The sequence below is a fragment of the Artemia sp. Qi Xiang Cuo genome, chromosome 10 (assembly GCF_049724085.1).
Source record: "Artemia sp. Qi Xiang Cuo chromosome 10, ASM4972408v1, whole genome shotgun sequence".
Lineage (NCBI taxonomy): Eukaryota > Metazoa > Arthropoda > Branchiopoda > Anostraca > Artemiidae > Artemia > Artemia sp. Qi Xiang Cuo.
Genome location: NC_142803.1, coordinates 27,007,065 through 27,025,880, shown reverse-complemented (window position 1 = coordinate 27,025,880; position 18,816 = coordinate 27,007,065). Strand labels below are relative to the sequence as shown.

The 18,816-nt window shown below is 35.6% G+C and overlaps 1 protein-coding gene across 1 annotated transcript in view; it reads left to right on the top strand.

The window, feature by feature from the left end:
- alpha-Catr (alpha-catenin related) overlaps positions 1-18,816 on the top strand; it is a 57,896-nt gene that overhangs the window by 31,788 nt on the left and 7,292 nt on the right. The window contains exons 4-5 of the mRNA XM_089095740.1: positions 430-684; positions 6,513-6,672. Of these exons, the coding sequence (XP_088951866.1) occupies positions 430-684; positions 6,513-6,672 (415 nt within the window). The remainder of the gene's footprint in view (positions 1-429; positions 685-6,512; positions 6,673-18,816) is intronic.

Sequence of the window (18,816 nt, the reverse complement as noted above, 5' to 3'; positions counted from 1 at the left end):
TCTCAAAATTTTTATTGGATGTGTTTGGGGAATGATAGAAGTGGGGAGGGGGGCTAGTTGCCCTCCAATCACTTTCGATTATTAAAAAGGGCACTAGCCACTCCAATTTCCAATCGAAGGAGCCCTTTTTGAAGTTTCTACGACAAGTCCTTCAATACGAAGTGCCAGGTATGGAGAAAGAAGAAAAAAAAATAATACATTGTGCCCACATCGTTCTTTACTTAGGCAGCGCTATCGCGCCGCCTATGATAGCTCTTTTTTCTAGTGAGAGAGTCGTGTGGGCAGTGTACTTGATTATTTGTAAAATTTGCTGATTTTTTTACAATTACTCAAACGGGTTGCTTAAATTAGAAGATATAATCAATACAAAAAATTTTACGAGAATAAGACTCAGGTATCACAAATATCAATACTCTTCTTTTATTTAAGGAAAGGCAACAAAATGAGCCTACTTCACCATCTGAAGAGCTGGAACTGTCAATACGTAATGTCTTGGATATTTCCCGTGATCTTCGACTAGAACTTCAAAAGACCTCATTGGATCAAGTCAGTGACTTACTAAAACTGTTTAAAGACACAAGTGATCTCATTGCATCTGTGAAAAATGCAGCAATGGCTGTCGATTCAGATCGACTAGAAGAAGCATCCATGTGGTTCCAAGAGCATGTTGACCATGTTCAAGAGGTAGGGAACGTAAAAGAGTAAGGATTTGTTGGAGGGTTATAAGTAAGTCTGTATCCAGGGGGATTAAGCGGTTTGATTCCCCCCCCCTCCCCTCCCGAAATTTTTGTCCAATTCGCAAAATTATCAAATTTTTTATACTTTTTTAAAAGTCTTTTGGTACCCCCCCCCCCCCGAAAAAAAATTCTTGGATAACCGCCTTGGTGATAAGGAATGCTAATTGGCGAGATTATAGTGTCCTTGTATATAGTTTTTTGTTGACAGCAACGAGTGCTTTTTTGATTAGATTTTAATTGAAGCAATCTAAATAGCTTTGAAATATAAAGCACTGTATACCCTATCAAGATCTATATAGATTAGCTATACAATTTAGGTGATTCTTGGTGATCTTATGGTTTTTGGTTATAGAGTTTATGTTATCCTGTCACTCAACTATTCATTCCAGGATTGAAATCCTATTAATCGTTGACGGATTTTTGAGCCTGGAACCTTAAGGATAAGTGACCTTACTTGTTTGCTAATCAGTATTGTCGTATGCTTCTGCTTCTCCTTGTACACCTTCTGCGGTAAATATTTTAATTTTATCTTGAAATTCTACAGCCTATGAGGTTTTACCTAACGCTCTTTACAAAACAATTCTGTTCATTGAAAATGGTAAAAAAGTAAATTACGGTTCTTGCCAGGGGTTCGGCATAGAGAACGATGAGACGTGGTGCCTTAAGGTTGACATATTGCTTGCCACGCTTGCGGCTTCTTCCACTGGGATGTAGGCTTGGGCGAGGAGTACGTTGGCTTTGTCTTTTCACCAAGTGGGGGGCGACCTCTGTGAAGTTTTGACCTGTGCAGGGTAGGGTCAAAGTCAAACACATCCGTGCTGGGTTGTCATGTGGCATAAGAAGGAGGTGGCCATACGAGCGAACAGTTTGCTGGGCAATCTGCTTCGAGAAAGGAGTTTGCGAAGTACGTTCCAGGAGCCTGACTTTGCTAGCTGATGTTAACAAAGTCGGTCTAGTGATTACCCTTGATTCTTCGAAGATGGTCTGAGCGACATCGAGGGTATTGAGGACAGATTTTGTGGCTGGCCACGTCTGCGCTTCATATAGTAGTATGGTGCTGACTGATGTGTTGTAAATACGGTAAAAGCTTAAGCTAAATCTATAAATAAAACCTCTGTTTGTGGGCTTTTTCTTATTTTACGATGAATATACCCAGAACTTTTGATCAAAATATCTATCATAGGCAAGGAAATAGTAAGGAATCAGTAAGAAGTTGTCTCCCTGGTGATTGTTTGCTAGGTCTTATTATTTAGAACGGATGATCATGGAAAATTCTTGGGGGTGGTCATTAAAACCCGAAACAAGCGGTTCCCGAAACAAAAACCCGAAACCCGAAACGGTTAAAACCCGAAACAAGCGGAGATTGGTTCTTATAAGAAAGAATTTTAAGCGAAGAACTATTACCAGGAATGAAGAAACAAAATTCAAAAATAACACAAGCTTCACCAGAATGTAAAATCGAACTTAAATGAAAAGATAAATGCCGTTGTTATTGTTACCCCACTCCAACTCCTTTATAAACTAAAATATGAATTGTGCTTTACTGGAAGCAAATTAGATAGCTTATTTTACCCAAGTGATATCTATAAATCTCAGAGGAACAAGCCTAAAATGAAGAAAATGTCAATAAAAAATTGATTATATAATTGACTAATTATATTAAATGAATTTTTAAAAATACAGATATCGTTACAAAGAGTTCCTAGAAGTTTGAGTAGTATGTAATTTGTTGATGTTATTATGAAAAGTTATGATGTTATCTGTCTTCTATCTTGTGTAAGTATTGGTTCGCGGTTGCCACGAGGTTTATTTCTTATTTATTCATATCATTGCTTCTTTTTTTTTCAATATATTATGTAGTAAGTGATTAAAATAGTGAGTCCTGCCACAAACAAATCTGTATAGATTTTCACGTGGTAGGTCTGTTTGATATAATTTTTTTTGTGAATATTGGTCTTTAATAAAAATGAATTTCTCTCTCTCTCTCCCTCTCAAAAGTAATGTGTATTATTGCGAAAAAATGTATTTTGTCTTCAGTAAAGTGCAATTGCCCTTAGTATTTGGGAGTTGGTGGGGGGTGGTGGGGGGAGGTGTAATTTCTGCTCCTTTTTAATCTTGGTACTCTCTTCATTGTAATATCTCCCTCAGGTTTCCTATTTTCATTCATAGTAATTCCTGCTTGTTTTAAGTTTTATACATTGCATGCATGAGAAAATTTATACTCATTTTAAGTTTCACACTTGCTGTTACTTTTCATACAAATCTGAATACTTTTTTTCTTGTTTGTTTTTTATATTATATTTTTATAAATTTTAATAGTATTCATGTTGCCTCTTAAGTTTTGTAATACCAGAAGTATAGTAGCTGCACAATAAGTAAAAATTAATAGTAGTGGCACAATGATTTTTGCAATATTAGTTTCATCAAACAGTTCGTGGTAACGAACTGTAAGTAAGGAGCGACCCGGCTGAATGGTAACCGAAACTCTAGAAAACGGGTTTTTGATACCAATAGATACATCAAAAGAATCAAATTTCAATGCTGATTTCAAATATTTAATTTTCATCGAGTTTACTTCTACCCATCAAAAGTTACGTGCCAGAGAAAATTTGACTGATTTTCAAAAAAAGGGGGGAAGGCCCCCTGAAAGCTATAGAACCTGGATGAAAATCCCACCATCAGATTCAGCGTATTAGTAAGCCTTACTGCAGTAGTTTCAAGCTCCTGTCTACAAGAAAGTGAACTTTTGCATTATTTACCAGAGGAAAGATCACGGACGCCTGTTTATTTGTTTTTTTGTTTTTTTTTGCTTTTTTTCCCAGGGGTGACCATACCGACCCAGTGGTCCTAGAATATCGTGGGAGGGCTCATTGGAACTGAAATTAAAATTTCTAGTGCCCTTTTAAGTTACCAAAAAAAATGGAGGGCAACTAGGCCCCCTCCCACGCGTATTTTTTTCCCAAAGTCACCCGATCAAAATTTTGAGATAGCCATTTTGTTCAGTACTGTTGAAAATATAATAACTATGTCTTTTAGGATGACTTAATCCCCCAAAGTCCCCAGGGGGAGGGCTAAAAGTTATGAACTTTACCCAGTGTTAACATTTGGTATTGGTTTTTGGGAAGTATACAGAAGTTTTCTGGTAGTTTTTTTTGTGTTAGGGGGAGGTATGGGGGGGTCGAGGGTTATTTTGGAGGATCTGTCCATGAAGGAAGTTTTCCTGGGGGAAGGGAAATTGCCATGAAGGGGGCGCCGGACTTGCCAGCATTATTTATTGGTTATTGGGAAGTATACAGACATTTTCAGGAAGGATTTTTTTCTGGAGGGGGGGGCTAGAGGAGGGGGTTACTCTGGAGAATCTCTCCGTGGAGGATGTTTCTTTGGGGTAAGGGACAGTTCTATGAAGGGGGTGCCGGATTTCCAAGCATTATTTAAAAAACGATCAGAAATTAAATTAAAAAAAACAAGTTTTTTCAACTGAAAGTAAGAAGCAACATTAGAACTTAAAACGAACAGAAATTATAACGTATGTGAGGGGGTTCTCCCCCAAGTCAATACCTCGATCTTTACGCTACAGTTTTTTTAGTGCTTTCAGAAGAGCTATCTATTCTAATTAAACGGCCTTTGTTATTCAGGGGTTTGTGAATCAAATTTGTTTTAACTTTTAACTTAAAGAGCGTTGTATTGACTAAGGGGACAACCCCCTCATATACGTAATAACATATACGTAATAAAAAAAACAATAGAAAAAACAAGCGATACGGCTCAATAGTAATCGAAACTTTTAAAAACAGAATTTTGATGTCAATAAATGTATCAAAAGAATGTGTTTATAATGCATTCTAAACGTATAAATTTTATCAAGTTTAGTATTACTCATCAAAGGCTACGAGCCTGAGAAAATTTACCCGATTTTTTAAAGAGGGGGGAAACATCCCCTACAAGTGAAAGAATTTTAATGAAAATCACACCTTCACATTCAGCGTATCAGAAAACCCTATTACATAGGTTTCAAGCTCATATCTGCAAAAATCTGCAACTTTGTATTTTTTTGCCAGAAGAAAAATATACGAATATAGAACTTAGTTACGTAAGTAAATTTGTAAAGACATCCATTTAGCAAAAGAAAAGTAAAATTTTTATGCAAATTCTGTTTACTTATTCAATGACGGTTAGCCAAAATAAAAGCTGCATTAACTAAAAAACGATCAGAAATAAAATATAAAAAAAACAAGTTATTAAAACTGAAAGTAAGGAGCGACATTAAAAATTAAAACAAACAGAAATTATTCCGTATATGAAAGGGGCTGTCCCCTCCTCAACGCCTCACTCTTTACGGTAAAGTTTGACTCTGTCTCACATCTTTATTTTTTAAAATAATAAAAAACTTTAGCGCAAAGAGCGAAGCGTTGAAGAGGGGACAGCCCCTTTCATATACGGAATAATTTCTGTTCGTTTTAAGTTTTAATGTCGCTCATTACTTTCAGTTTAAAAAACTTGTTTTTCTTTTTATTTAATATTTGTAAGAAACAAGCTCATTAATCCTCAAATTTTAACTGATAAAAGTCAAACACTATTTATGTAATGCACAGCCTACTAGCACAGTTGAACATTAGACTTGGGTTTTAGCTATGCAATATAAAAAACCCTTAAATTCCAACTTCGATTAAAATCAAACATCATATTTGAGCTATATGCTCAATTTGTTCTGGTATCGTACTTTTATGTTAAAATAGTAACTTTTTTAAAATATTTGCCTCAGATTCTTCTTCAACAATATCGAAAATCGCTCAATATAACTTTAATGATAATCATGGACTCTTGGTGAAGAATGTTCTTAATGTGTTTTGATTTTGACTAAGGTGGGCATAGGCAAATTAGATAAGGTCGTATTTATTAGCCCCATGGAGGGAGAGAATATTGAACCAATTTTGCCCATTGTCGACTAAAAGGGTTTTAGAGGGAGTGTACAAATTGTTTACTAAAGGACGATAGAGGATCTCATTGGCCAGATTTGTGATTTAAAGAAAATGAAAATCTTACACATTATAGATGTAAAAACTATAGGAACCATACAAAAAACATAAAAACGGATGAGCGATCCTGCTCAGAACTAAGTTAGCGTAAAGAAAAGTTTAAAAAAAAGACCACATAATATTCTCTCATGGTTAGCCTATATTCTAGACATGAAGACTAGCTGGTTTGTACAGGACGCTTCTGATTTTTTTTTCTTTTTTATATTGCAACCGAACCCCATAATTTTAAAAGTCAAATAAAAGGTTTTTGGTTCAAATGCTCGTTTTTGGGCTCCCCTCCTCCTTTCAAATCTTCACTCAATTTGTATCACCAAATAGACTTGATTTAAGACTAAGTCTTTTTGTCGGCGGAAAATAATGTGTACTTCGAAGCGTGTACAGTTTGTATTATTTCTTTTTTTTAGAAATTTACACTTTTCTAAGAAATTGGAAATACACAGGATGTTATAATGTGATAATTCGTTTCTTTCCTTTAAAACACACACTCACTTTGTTTTGCTTATAATCTAAAAATAGGAAGCTAGTTAGTTTCTTTCAAAAAAGTAATTGGACACATTTAGGCAGGGCTTACAAACTCTTTTGTCTTCAAGGCCATTATTTATTTATTTTTATTTTCTTTTACAGTCAGCATTGTGACTTTCTTATTAAATAAAATCAAATTTGGTGCGAAAATTGGTCGAAAACAAAATCAAATTTGGTGCGAAATTTCTTTACTTAACATAACTTGTGTATGTTTTAGGTTTGCAAAATTTTACGTCATGTAGTAACAAATGATGGTTTGCAAGTAGCGTCAAAATCGGCCGAAGAGAGTTGTCGAATACTTGGACCTCAGATTTTAATAGCAGCTCAAACATCACTTAGATACCCTAATTCAAAAGTGGCCAAAGAAAACTTTGAAGGTAATTTTTCATTTATATAATATATATATATATATATATATATATATATATATATATATATATATATATATATATATATATATATATATATATATATATATATATATATATATATATATATATTTATATATATATATATATATATATATATATATATATATATATATATATATATATATATATATATATGGTCTATTTTTTCCAAATGCATCCGCTAGAAATTAATCCGATAGAAATTATTTGGTCTATTTTTCTCCAAATGCATCCGATAGAAATTTTGAGACAGCTGATTGTTCAAAAATGGTCCAAAAATCCCATAACAAGGCCTTTGGGGTTACACAATTCTCCAGAGCATGGGGACAAGGGCTGTAAGTTATGCCCCGTGGGCATATAAGCTTTTTATGTAAGGTATCGCTGAGTGAACTTAAGAGGAGGCTCATTTGGTTGGAAATTTAAAGTTCTAGTTCTCTTTTAAGAGTCAAAAGTGATGGAGGGGAACAAGCCCCTCCCCTTTATGACACTTTCTTTTCCCCAAATGCATCCGATCAGAATTGTGAGATAGCCATTCTGTTCACAGTAGTCCAAAGAGTATATTTATTGATTGTGTTTTTTGGCAGTTTTGCGCTTGGAAGATTATTTGACTTTATTTCGGCTCATTTTTGGCTTAATGGAGCTGTACGTTTCTTTCAAAAATCAGTTTTTTCTCTCATTGACATAGTCTTTTTCTTGGAAAAAAATATTTTATATCTTTATGGTTTTTTCTATAAGAATCCATAGTTAAGCTTGCTATTTGTATGTTGGAGAAATTTTTTACCAATTTATAATCCTAACACAGATAGTATTGTTTAATTTAATTTTATACCTGCTCAAGTTGACCTGATAAATAAAACATAGTATATTTCCTAGAAATTATTTCTATGCTCTTTGACAACTTGGATACATTTACACTCCTTTGATTTATTTGAATTGTAAGAGCAGAAGTAGTAATAATAGTAGCCCCGAAAGTTTCAACTTAATATCCCCAGCTGTTCTCGATATATTGCTGAGAGTGCCTTTTGATTCAGTTTTAAGCAACATTTAGTTTTAAAGCATAATGGGCCGATAAAATAATTGTGAGGGGGGTTGATATACCCAATATCCCTAGAGACATAGTTACTCGACTGTTCTACTATGTTGAACAAAACGACTGTCTTAAAATTTTTGGTTGGATGTGTTCAGAAAATGAATGGGCTTGGGAGAAGAGCTGCTTGCCAATCTCTTTTGATTCTTAAAAATGATACTAAAACTTTTTGATTAGGTTCAACACCCGCCTAAATACTCCTTGAAAGCTTCACTTTAGTGCTTTTAACGTGCGTAGCAGCAATAGTTATATCAGCACTACTAGCAATATCCGACCAGCACCTTTGGTTTCTTCAAGATCCCCTTCAACACACGCTGAAAGTTAAACCTTAATATCATGGTCCTAACCTGAAGCATTGCTGATACGTCCTCTTAACAACTTGTGTGGGCATAGTGTGTTTCGATTTGGTTCCATTCAGTTTCAATATTTCCCGAATTTTTCACCTTAATGCCCTTAGTTTTAGTAGCAGTAATAGTAGTAGTATCAGTAGAATTAATAGCAGTAGCCTTATCTCTAGTGACAGTAGTAGTAGTAAAAAGGAAGCAATAATATTAATAGTAGTAGTTTGAGTAGAAGCAGTAGCAATAGGATGCAAATATTTTCTTTTGTTTAGTTCAACATAGACCCTGGCACCGCGCCGGCAGACCGACCGAACACCGCCAACCAGAGGCCCGATCGACCGCCGTCAAAGTGTCGAAGCGACGCAGGAGCGCCGCAGGCGCGCCGCCGCTAGCACAGGCGGCGGCGTTCGGTCGACGTTAAATTAATTTTGCGGCAATTCTTTATTGCGTCAACCGCAAAGTCGGAGCTTTTCCTTCTCGTGTGGTTTAGTATTTCGAATTTCCTGATTAGAAATCAAGCAGGGCTTGCACTATCCCCGAATTTTCGGGTATTTCCCCAAAAATATATGCTATGCCCCCAGGGCATAGCTGTAAAAGGGTTGTCATAAAAGAATAGCTGTAAGGTGGTTTTATAGAAGGCGTTGTCGTAGAAACTTCAAAAAAGGCTCATTCGATTGGAAATTCAAAGGGCTAGTGCCCTTTTTAATAGTCAAAAGGCAACTAGCCCTCCCTCCACGCCCATCATTCCCCTAAATACATCCAATCAAAGTTTTGAGATAGGCATTTTTTCAGCGTAGTTGATTCCCAGATAGAAAACATGTTTTTGAGAAGGACACTCCCCCAAAACCATCAGGGCAAGGGTTTTAAGTTATGCCCTGAGGGCATATAAGAACGATGTTGGCACAATGTATCATTTATTATTTATTTCCTTTAGAGCAGGGAACTTCGTACCGAAGAAGTTGTTGTTGAAACTTTGAAAAGGACTCATTCATTTGGAAATTGGAGTGGGTTATGCTCTTTTTAATAGTCAAAAGTGATTGGAAGGCAACTAACACCCCTTCCAAGTCCACCATTTCCCGAAACACATCCAATCAAAATTTTGAGATAGCCATTGCGTTCAGTGTAGTTGATTTCCAGATAGAAATTATGTTTTTCAGGAGGACACTCCCCCACGGCCTTCAGGGCAAGGAATGTAAGTTATGCCCTGGGGGCATATAAGGTTTTTATAGAAGGCGTTGTCGTATAAACTTCAAAAAAGGCTCATTCGATTGGAAATTCAAAGGGCTAGTGTCCATTTTAATAGTCGAAAGTGATTGGAGGGCAACTAGCCCCCCCCCAACCCCATCATTCCCCAAAACACATCCAAGCAAAATTTCGAGATAGCTATTTTGTTCAGCGTAGTTGATTTCCAAATAGAATATATTTTTTTTTTCAGGAGGACTCTCCCTAACAGCCTTCAGGGCAAGGGATGTAAGTTATGCCCTGGGTGCATATAAGGTTTTTAATTATATGGAATTAAAGTTTTTTTTTGTTTTTTTTTGTATTTTACCAGAAGGTATTTTTCGCTATGTATTCATGTTAATGTGTGTTTGTAATTTGCTCTGTTGTAATTTTTCTATTTTCATATTTTTTGTGTGTATATGGCACTTGGGCTTTTGAAATACACGATCTATCTATCTATCTATCTATAAGGTTTTTATAGAAAGTGTTGTAGTAGAAACTTAAAAAAAAGGCTCATTCGATTGGAAATTCAAAGGGCTAGTGCCCTTTTTAATAGTCACAAGTGATTGCGGGGCAACAAAACCCCCTCTCACGCCCACCTTTTCCCCAAACAAATAGTCATTGAAATAGTCATTTTATTCAACGTAGTTTTAAGCTCTGTAAATTAGGTCTTTGAGGATGACAACCCCCTCACAGCCCTCAGGACAAGGGTTTTAAGCTATGCCCTGGGGCATAGCTTACATTTTTGACAACCCCCTTACAGCTATGCCTGTAAGGGGGTTTTCGGTCACCCCGAAAAAAAATTTGGTTCCCCGAATCCCCAAAAATGACGCAATCACCGTGCCCCCTCTAGCGATTTATCACCAGTGACTTTCCCTGCTAAATATTACTTTGCATACCATAATTCTTCACTACTCTCTTGTTCATTAATTTTCGTCTCTTTTGTTACTTTGCATAAAAACCGACAGATGCAATATGCAATTGCAAACATTGCAATATACACAGTTCTTCATATGTTGACAAAAAAAGTATGGTCTTTATGAAATGAGTTCAAATCATTTCGAATGCAGTTTCCCAATCGCTATGTCTTACATCATTCGTAGTCAAGAATTTTATTTTCAAGTTGAATAGAATTATAGAACGTTGAATAGAATATATTTTACTACTATACAGCTTCGCCTTCAGTTGGATTTTGAAATTGACAGTCGACAGATTGTTTCTACAGCTGAATTGTAAGTTTGCAGAATTTTTTTTTTTTTGGCTGTTTTTAGATAAGATTTTCTTAATGTTTAATACTCAATTGTTGAACGCCTGATAGAAAATACAGTCTTCTTTCTGAAAAATTTCCACCCCCCTCCCTCCCCAAATAAAGTTACCCAAAAATATGATTCATAAATAAACTGTAAATTATTGCCTATAGGGGGGGGATAGGGGGCTATCATTTTTGAATGATAATACCTCATTTTTTTATTGAAAGCAGGGATGTCAAAAACACAATTATTTTTTCATTTAAAGTGGAGACAGAACAAAGTGATATCAAATTCCCTGGGAAACCAACGAAATATTTTGATAGACCCAGGGCCCTCCATTGGGACTTGTTCATTGTCCTTGATATTTTGTGATTTCTCATAGGCTACTGGCCTAATTTGGCTTTTGTGTGTGGTCCCTTTTAATTAGATTCTTTGGATCTTATTGAATGCCACGGCGAATCTATGACTCAGTTTTCCGATAATTTGAGGTATATCTGGATAATTTCGACATTTTTGTTGTTGTCTTTGTACACCTTTACTCATACCCTCAATTTTTTTCAAGGAACACTAAGCTCTTTAACGGTATTTTGCGTGTTTGTTTGAACCATATAGTTAACCTATATGGTATGGCTATAGTTTGACCTAGTTAATTAGTAAATAAATTATTTTTCTAATTTAAAGCTGAGACAGTATCCTATAAAGGTATCCAGAGGCGGGGGTAGTCACCTATCATATAAATGATAATACCTAGATTTTTTTTTTGAAAGCAGGGATGCCAATAAGTTAATTATTATTTTTTTATTTAAAGCAGAGAAGGTATCCTATCAAGATGGTATCCAAAGGGGGATGGGGCATAGGTAGTTATTATATTTAAGTGATAGCATCTTGATTTTTTTTTATTGAAAGCAGGGATGCCAAAAAATTGAAAAGTTGACACAAATTAACAAGATTTTCGTGAGTTATACTTGATACAGCACTTGTATAGTTTTATCGTCCAAAGGGAAGGGGACACATACGTCCAACCTGTTTTTTTTCTTATTGATGAAACGGATTTACTTTGAAAACATTCATTCATAAGTACCAGACAGAGTCACACTAAAACGAATTGGTGTGACGAAAGCGATATCGGCATACCAACCTAACGTTGCGCTCCAGTGACAGTGGCGCCCGTGGTCAAGTGCCCAAGTTACATTAAAAGGCCAGGTCATAATAAAAGCTTTTAATTTGGGAGGTTCAAGGAGGAGTCTTTGACTGTCTTATGACCTCAGGGTACTAGATGTTGCAACGTTCTTACGTATCTACAGTTGTTTAAAAAATTCAATCACCCCACAATTGATTACCAAAAATATGCACAAATATAACAAATGCAACACTTGGAATTTTATAACACTTTTTTTCAAAGCTTTGAAGAAAAGCGAAAAAGGCTGTGACCATAGCAGAAGCTTTGAGCCTGGGTGGGGATCAAAGAGGAGTCTTTGAGTATTTTGACCACAGGTGACTTATTGTTGCGACTTTCTTAAATTTAGCAATTTTTATGAGCATTTGGAAATCAAAGCTTAAACTCAATAACTGATACTAATGTGTCCTAACATTTTGCTTGGATTAAAATTGACGAGCTAGGAAGAAAATTGGAGCTACTTCAGTCTGTATATTATTTCATTTAATTACATTTAAAACGGATGAGCTTTTCATTTTTTACCTAAGAAAATAGCTGGCACTTCATTTTTCTTCGTACCGAATAAACCATTAAGTGTTTTTTGTTTCATTATAATTGAAGTGTTCTCATGTGAAGTGTTCATCATGTATTTTTCAATATTATAAATTTATTCCTTTCAGATGCAGTTTATAATTTGACTGATATTAGGTATTTATGAGTTTATAATTTGGAATGAATCCCCAAAAGAAAAAATTGAATAATATCCGAAAGAGCAGCCAAAAGTAATGAAAAAGTAGCAGTTCAGCCTTAACCTACATGACATATATTCTATAAAGAAGCCAAAAAAAAACTTTTAAATACATTTTTTTTAAATTGTTATTAAAAACCAGTTTTTAATACAAGAAGGCTTTTTAGGAATCCAAAAGAGCAAAAAAACAATCAATATCAACGTGCCCATTTCCACTGTTTTAAAGGTAACAAAACAGTTATAGGCAAAGGGCATTATGAACAAATTAAGCTTCTAAGTTCAAAGTTATATTCAAAGTTTTTACCCAGATAACTGACGAATCTTGTGATACGGTATTTGAAGTTTTGTATGCAGTAATGCTCGATGAAAAGAAAACTACTAATTTTAATAATTGTTTATGTTAAGAACACATAGCTAATAGATACTTCAACCACCCGTATTATGCAAGGGTTCTGAAACGCCACAGCCATTTCGTTACTACCAGATTTCCACTTCTCTTGATGAATAACGAAGAAGATCAGTGTCCAGCCAGCGACTTGTAAATTTTTGAACTCATGAATAGGCTCGAATCTGTTGTAAATTTAATCTGTGATTTGAGAAAGACTGAAGAAAACATTAATGTTTGCGGTCAACATTGATCGCGCCGGCGGCGCGGCGCCGACATCTTACCAGTGGTGCGGCGGCGGAGCGCTGTTTTGACCCCACCATTGCCGGTCTTCCCTCATCGGCGCGGCGCCGGGGTCTAGTTTAACATGCCCCACAACAAACCCTGTTATTTTAAACTTTACACACCAAACAGCTCCTAAGATATTGCTCTTACGCCCTTTTGATGAAATGCATGCAGACGGCGTGTTGCGATTAAGTTCACCCCCCCCCCCGAAAAAATCCTTGAAAATTTCACCTTCATACCCATAGGCATAGTTTTAATAGTAGTCATGGTAGTAGTATTGTCAGGGGCAAATCTCCAGTATTTAGGGGAGGGGCTAGTTGCCCTTCGATCACTTTGACTCAAGAAAGGGCACCAGAACTTCTGATTTCAAATCCAATAAATCCCCTCCGAAGTTACTACAACCATCCTTTCCATAAAAATTCTTCCATTCCCCCGGGGCATATCAGACAACTCTTGCTTTAAGGTTTGTGGTGGTGGGGGGGGTGTCAGCTTCAAAGACATAATTAGTGGATCTTTGAACTACGCAGAACAAAATATCTATCTCAAAATTTTGATTGGACGTATTTGGGGAAGTGATGAGCGTAGGGGGGAGGCTGGTTGCCCTCCTATCACTTTAGACTAAAACGGTACTAGACTTTGCAATTTCCAATCGAATGAGCCCTTTTTGAAGTTTCTACAGCAACTCCTTCTATACGAAATACCCCGGTCTAAAACCAAAAAAGGGGGAAGAGGGATAGCAGCCCTCTAATCACTCTGACTCTTACAAAGGGCACTAGTACCTCTGATTACCATTTCTACGAGCCCCCTCCGAAATTTATACGACCACCCTTTCTATCAAAATCTTACATGCCCCTAAGGCATAACTTACAACCCTTGTCCTGAGGGTTGTGGTGGGGGGGGGGTTGTCATCCTCAAATACATAATTTCTGGACCTTTCAACTACCGTGAACAAAATGACTATCTCATATTTCGATTGGATGTGTTCGGGGAAATGATGGGTGTGGGGGGTGAATGCTCTCCAATCACTCTCAACCATTAAAAGGGGCCCTAGCCCTTTCGATTTCCAACCTAATGAGCCCCTTTCGAAGTTTCTACGACAGCTCCTTCTATACGAAGTGCCCTGGTCTAAAATAAAAATAAGTAAATAAATAGTACACTGTGCCCATATCGCTATATATGATAATATTTTGTTAATATAACGGTATATAATACGGTATATAATGGTATTTAATATGATATATAATAAGGCCGTATCCAGGATTTTTTTTCGGAGGAGGTTTTACTTTTTTTTTGGGGGGGGGGGGAGGGGTACACAAAAAAACATCGAAACAAGCATACAAAATTTGTTTATGTCTATTTTTCTTACGTTTTTAAGACTCGGACAAACATTTTGTTTTTTTTTTTTTTTTTTGGGGGGGGGGGGGTCAAACCCCCTAACATCCCTCCCCTGGATACGACCTTGATATATAATATAGTATATAATATGGTATATAGTAGGCTATGTTTATTATCTTAATAGATCTATGTTTTCATTTAAGAAGTGTTTACCCTAAAGTAATCGGTTGATGTGGCACACTCTGATTCGATTCAGCTGAAAGTCATACCGAATGCAATTATTCATTCACACCAAATTATTGCTGCCAGTAGGACCTCGGGCGTAACCATTATTTTTTGGGGGACAGAGATATTTTTTGTGAGGATGGGCTTATAAAAAAGATTTAACAAAATGGATCAAAATTTATTTATGTGCATTTATGTTACTTTTTTGCAAGTCCGACAAAAAGAGAGTTGGTCCGACAAAAAGAGAGTTCGAGAGTTGTTCAAACCCGGTAAAACCCCCACCCCTGGATACGGTCCTCCCCATTACTATGTGTAAAATTTTGTTTAAATCCCCCTCCCCCCTAGTTAAGTGCTGGCATATCTCTTTAATAACAAATAATGATATTAAACTACTGGACGATAATAAAAGTTCATTAACATACACGTTTCTTTTTCCAATTTTGTTATATAAGCTAATAAAAATGGAAAAGATAGAAAGATTCCAAGGAAGACGGATTGCAATAGAACTTCTTGCAAAGTTTCATATGTCCGAAAAAATTAAGCTATTCAAAGTGAAGATGGTAATGTAACAACCGATTCAGTTTTATGTAAAAAAAAAATATGTACACATATAAAAATACCTTAATTGGATAAAATTTCTAGGCGAAAAATACATTTCTAAAGAAATACTTAGAATGGCCTTAATTTCTGTTAGTTTTATAGCTATATAATTGTAAATGTAGCTTTATTGCATCTTTATGAAAAATTTTCGGTAGTTTCTAGCAAAGTGATAAACTTCAAATTGTGTGTTGCTTAATAGAAACCTACTGTTAATGTTTAACGCATGCATAATAGTATTTACTCGCCTGAAATCATTGGCGTAATTTCGACAAAATTCTGTGGGGGGGGGGGGCAAAGTTGGAGCCAATTTCCCCAAGTGAATATAACAGTGAAAAATGAAAAATTAGCCATATAATACCTCTCATAAAGGCAAAGATGTATTAAAGAAAATTGACCTATTTCTCTGGATGCTTGAATTATGCAGGCTTATCTTTGTTTTGACAAGATTTTTTTGCAGAGACAAAATCTCCGCCGGAGGGGGGGTTACTACATTCTGGTGGGGTGTAATGCGGTCTGGAAAGAGGGGAGGGGTTCAAATGAATATCTGGAGTGACAGTTGTCCCCTGCCCCGTAGCAAATTACGCATTTACCTGAAATCATAGCAATTAATGCTTTTAGTGGTTTCCAAAGCTAGTAAAAATAGCTTCATTAATTAGTAATGTGGATTCAGGTCCAGGCTGAGTCAAATAGCGAATAATAATAATAATAATCTGTATTTAAAAGCCAATTAAAGCCATATACAAAAAGACAAATACTAAAGAAAAAATATACTTCATTTGACATCCTTCCCATCAATACAAAATTTCCTGCTGCCACAATATTTCAGGGAGTCCTAGACCTCATTAACTCACAAAGCAGCCTATCTTCCCCCTCCTGGATAATTAATCCCCTTAAAATAGATAGTTGCTTACACCGGAGGAGGAAATGGCCCAACCCATAATCATTTTCCCCACATCTCAGGCAACTACACCCGGCCTCCGGACCTTCCCTCTTTTTCCTTGCAACCTTAGTATAAATTGGAAGACAATTTGCTCGAATCTGAATCCAAATCCTCAAATATTTAATGGGCAATCCCAGCTTGAAATAAAACTCCTGACCGAAATTCTCTTTTACTTCTCTATACAAAGTAAGACTCGGAGATTTGTCCACAGCTGCTTGCCATAGTTGCACTTCTTGGTCTTGAAGTCTTGCACTAAATTCCTTGAAGAACTTTTCATGATCCTCTGGCCCTTTTCCCTTCTCTAACGAACTTCAAAATCCATTCTCATCTAATATCCTTTTGATTTGTGCTGTCCATGATGTTTTGTTACACTGAAGGAGAAGATCTTCATTTGCTGCTCGGGCAAGTCTAGTCTGGGGAAGTTCTAGAAGTCTTAACCAAAATTTGATTGATTTGGGTATATCTTTTCAATTTCAGGTTAAATATACCAAGATCACCTTTTAAAACTAACGTATGTGTTGTATTGTGTAGGCCAAAAACTCGTTTATAATATTGAAGTTGAAGGATTTCTAGTTGCTTTGCCGGCTGATACCCCCATATTTCTGATCCGTAATGTAGGATAGGCATAATTTTAGTCTTAAATATATGTTTGTGGAGGCATCTTGAACAATCTTGTTTTTTGAATAATTAGCATTTTAATGAAGCCATCTGTCATACCTAATCAATATAATTATTTCTAAGACCAATAATTTCATGCTTATTAATAAGGTTGATTGACCCTTCGTTTGTCTTGCCAGACCTGAAAAATGGACATCAAGAAACTATAGTGGCTACGAAGTTAGAGGTACATTACTGAACATTCTAAATAAGGTTTAAAAAAAGGAAGCTGCTAGTGAATTAAACTTCTTTTCAAGAAAGGTGATAGAGTAAGCGTGGTAATTACAGAGGTGTTAGCTTTCTAATACCTCTGATTATTATATAATTATTATATTAGCTTTCTAGAGGTATTATAATTGTATTATAATATATTATTATTATTAATATATTATAATATATAATAATATATTATTATTATATATATTATTATAATATATAATTATATTATAATATAATATATACATATATATATATATTAGTTTTCTAGAGGTATTAGAGGTATTTGATTTCTGTAGGAAGCAAATTACTTAGTATGGCGATTCATGAGAGGTGCTGATTGAGCATGAGAGATTTAATGCTACTAACAAAGGGGAAATTCAAAAACTAGACCCCTTTGCCACTGGCAGATTTTTCAGATGAGAAATGTGGTTCTCGTACCACTGGAAACAATATTAATAACAACAACTCATCAAGCCTAGGGACAGCCTATATATACCAATCAGGTGACCACATTTGTCCACTATGCATCATCAGCTTCACCTACTGAATACCCTTTATACTGAAAAAGAGTATTGATTACTCTTTATACTCTTTAATACTGAAAACCCGCCCAGAATGCTCTTTGTGATATTTTACGGCTAGTGATAAACTATATTAAGTAATTTTACAATCTAGGTCTGCAAAGCTTTCCATTGGAGATGGTCGAGTCCTCCAATTACTTTCAATCAATCAGTGTCAGCATTTGTAGTTGACTCCTATCTGTCTGTTCCAGACAGCCAAGAAGAAATAGTGTGAAATATCAGGGCCATCGAGTGAATGAATTTGATTGATTGCCGCTTGCGAGCTTTTTATAATATTATCAACTACGTCATAAAGCATATAGTTATTTATGCTATTATTGATAAGTTACCTAAATTTCTTTTAAATACAGCAGAAGAATAATCAAAGCTTCACAAATATATTATTCTTAGAAATGACTGTCGCTTTGCTAATGTTTGAGCTTTTTGGATTGTGCTTTTCTGAGCGCGTTTCCGGGCATACTCCAGAAACTCTAGCAAAGTTTTAGATTGTGTATGCCCCACATTCATTACGGTTGTTTTCTTTGCTAGGATAAGGATAAAATGTAAAGTAATTTCTGTGATACATTTTCGGATCCTTTTGAACATTGCTTTGAAAAACCAAATTTTTCTTACGGATATAAAACGCAAAGTTATAAGCAAACTTAAAACGAATGAAAATTACTGTTTCGCCGATTACGCAAGTTATATTTACAAAACTGGTTCAAACACACTGCCCTGTTGTACTTTTCAATATCTGTAGATTTCTAAACGCTAGTGCTATACTGAAAACACAAAACCTTCTCCTCAAAAATAGGATGCTCTCTTAGGAGCACAAAATTCATCAACTAGACTGCACAAATCAAACCCCAATTTATAAGTCTGTCGGTAGTCTTTTAGTGACTGTGACATCGATAACTTTTAGTAAACAATGAAAATTCTCTGAAAAACTCAAGCACGCTAAGTTTTCAGTAAAGTGCTAGTTTGTCGAATTCAACGGATATTGAAAATTTCACTAGTCAATTAATTTGAGCTAGTTTCATAAATACATCTCGTGTAATCGGCAAAGCAATAATTTTTTATTCGTTTTAAGTTTCAAGGCTCT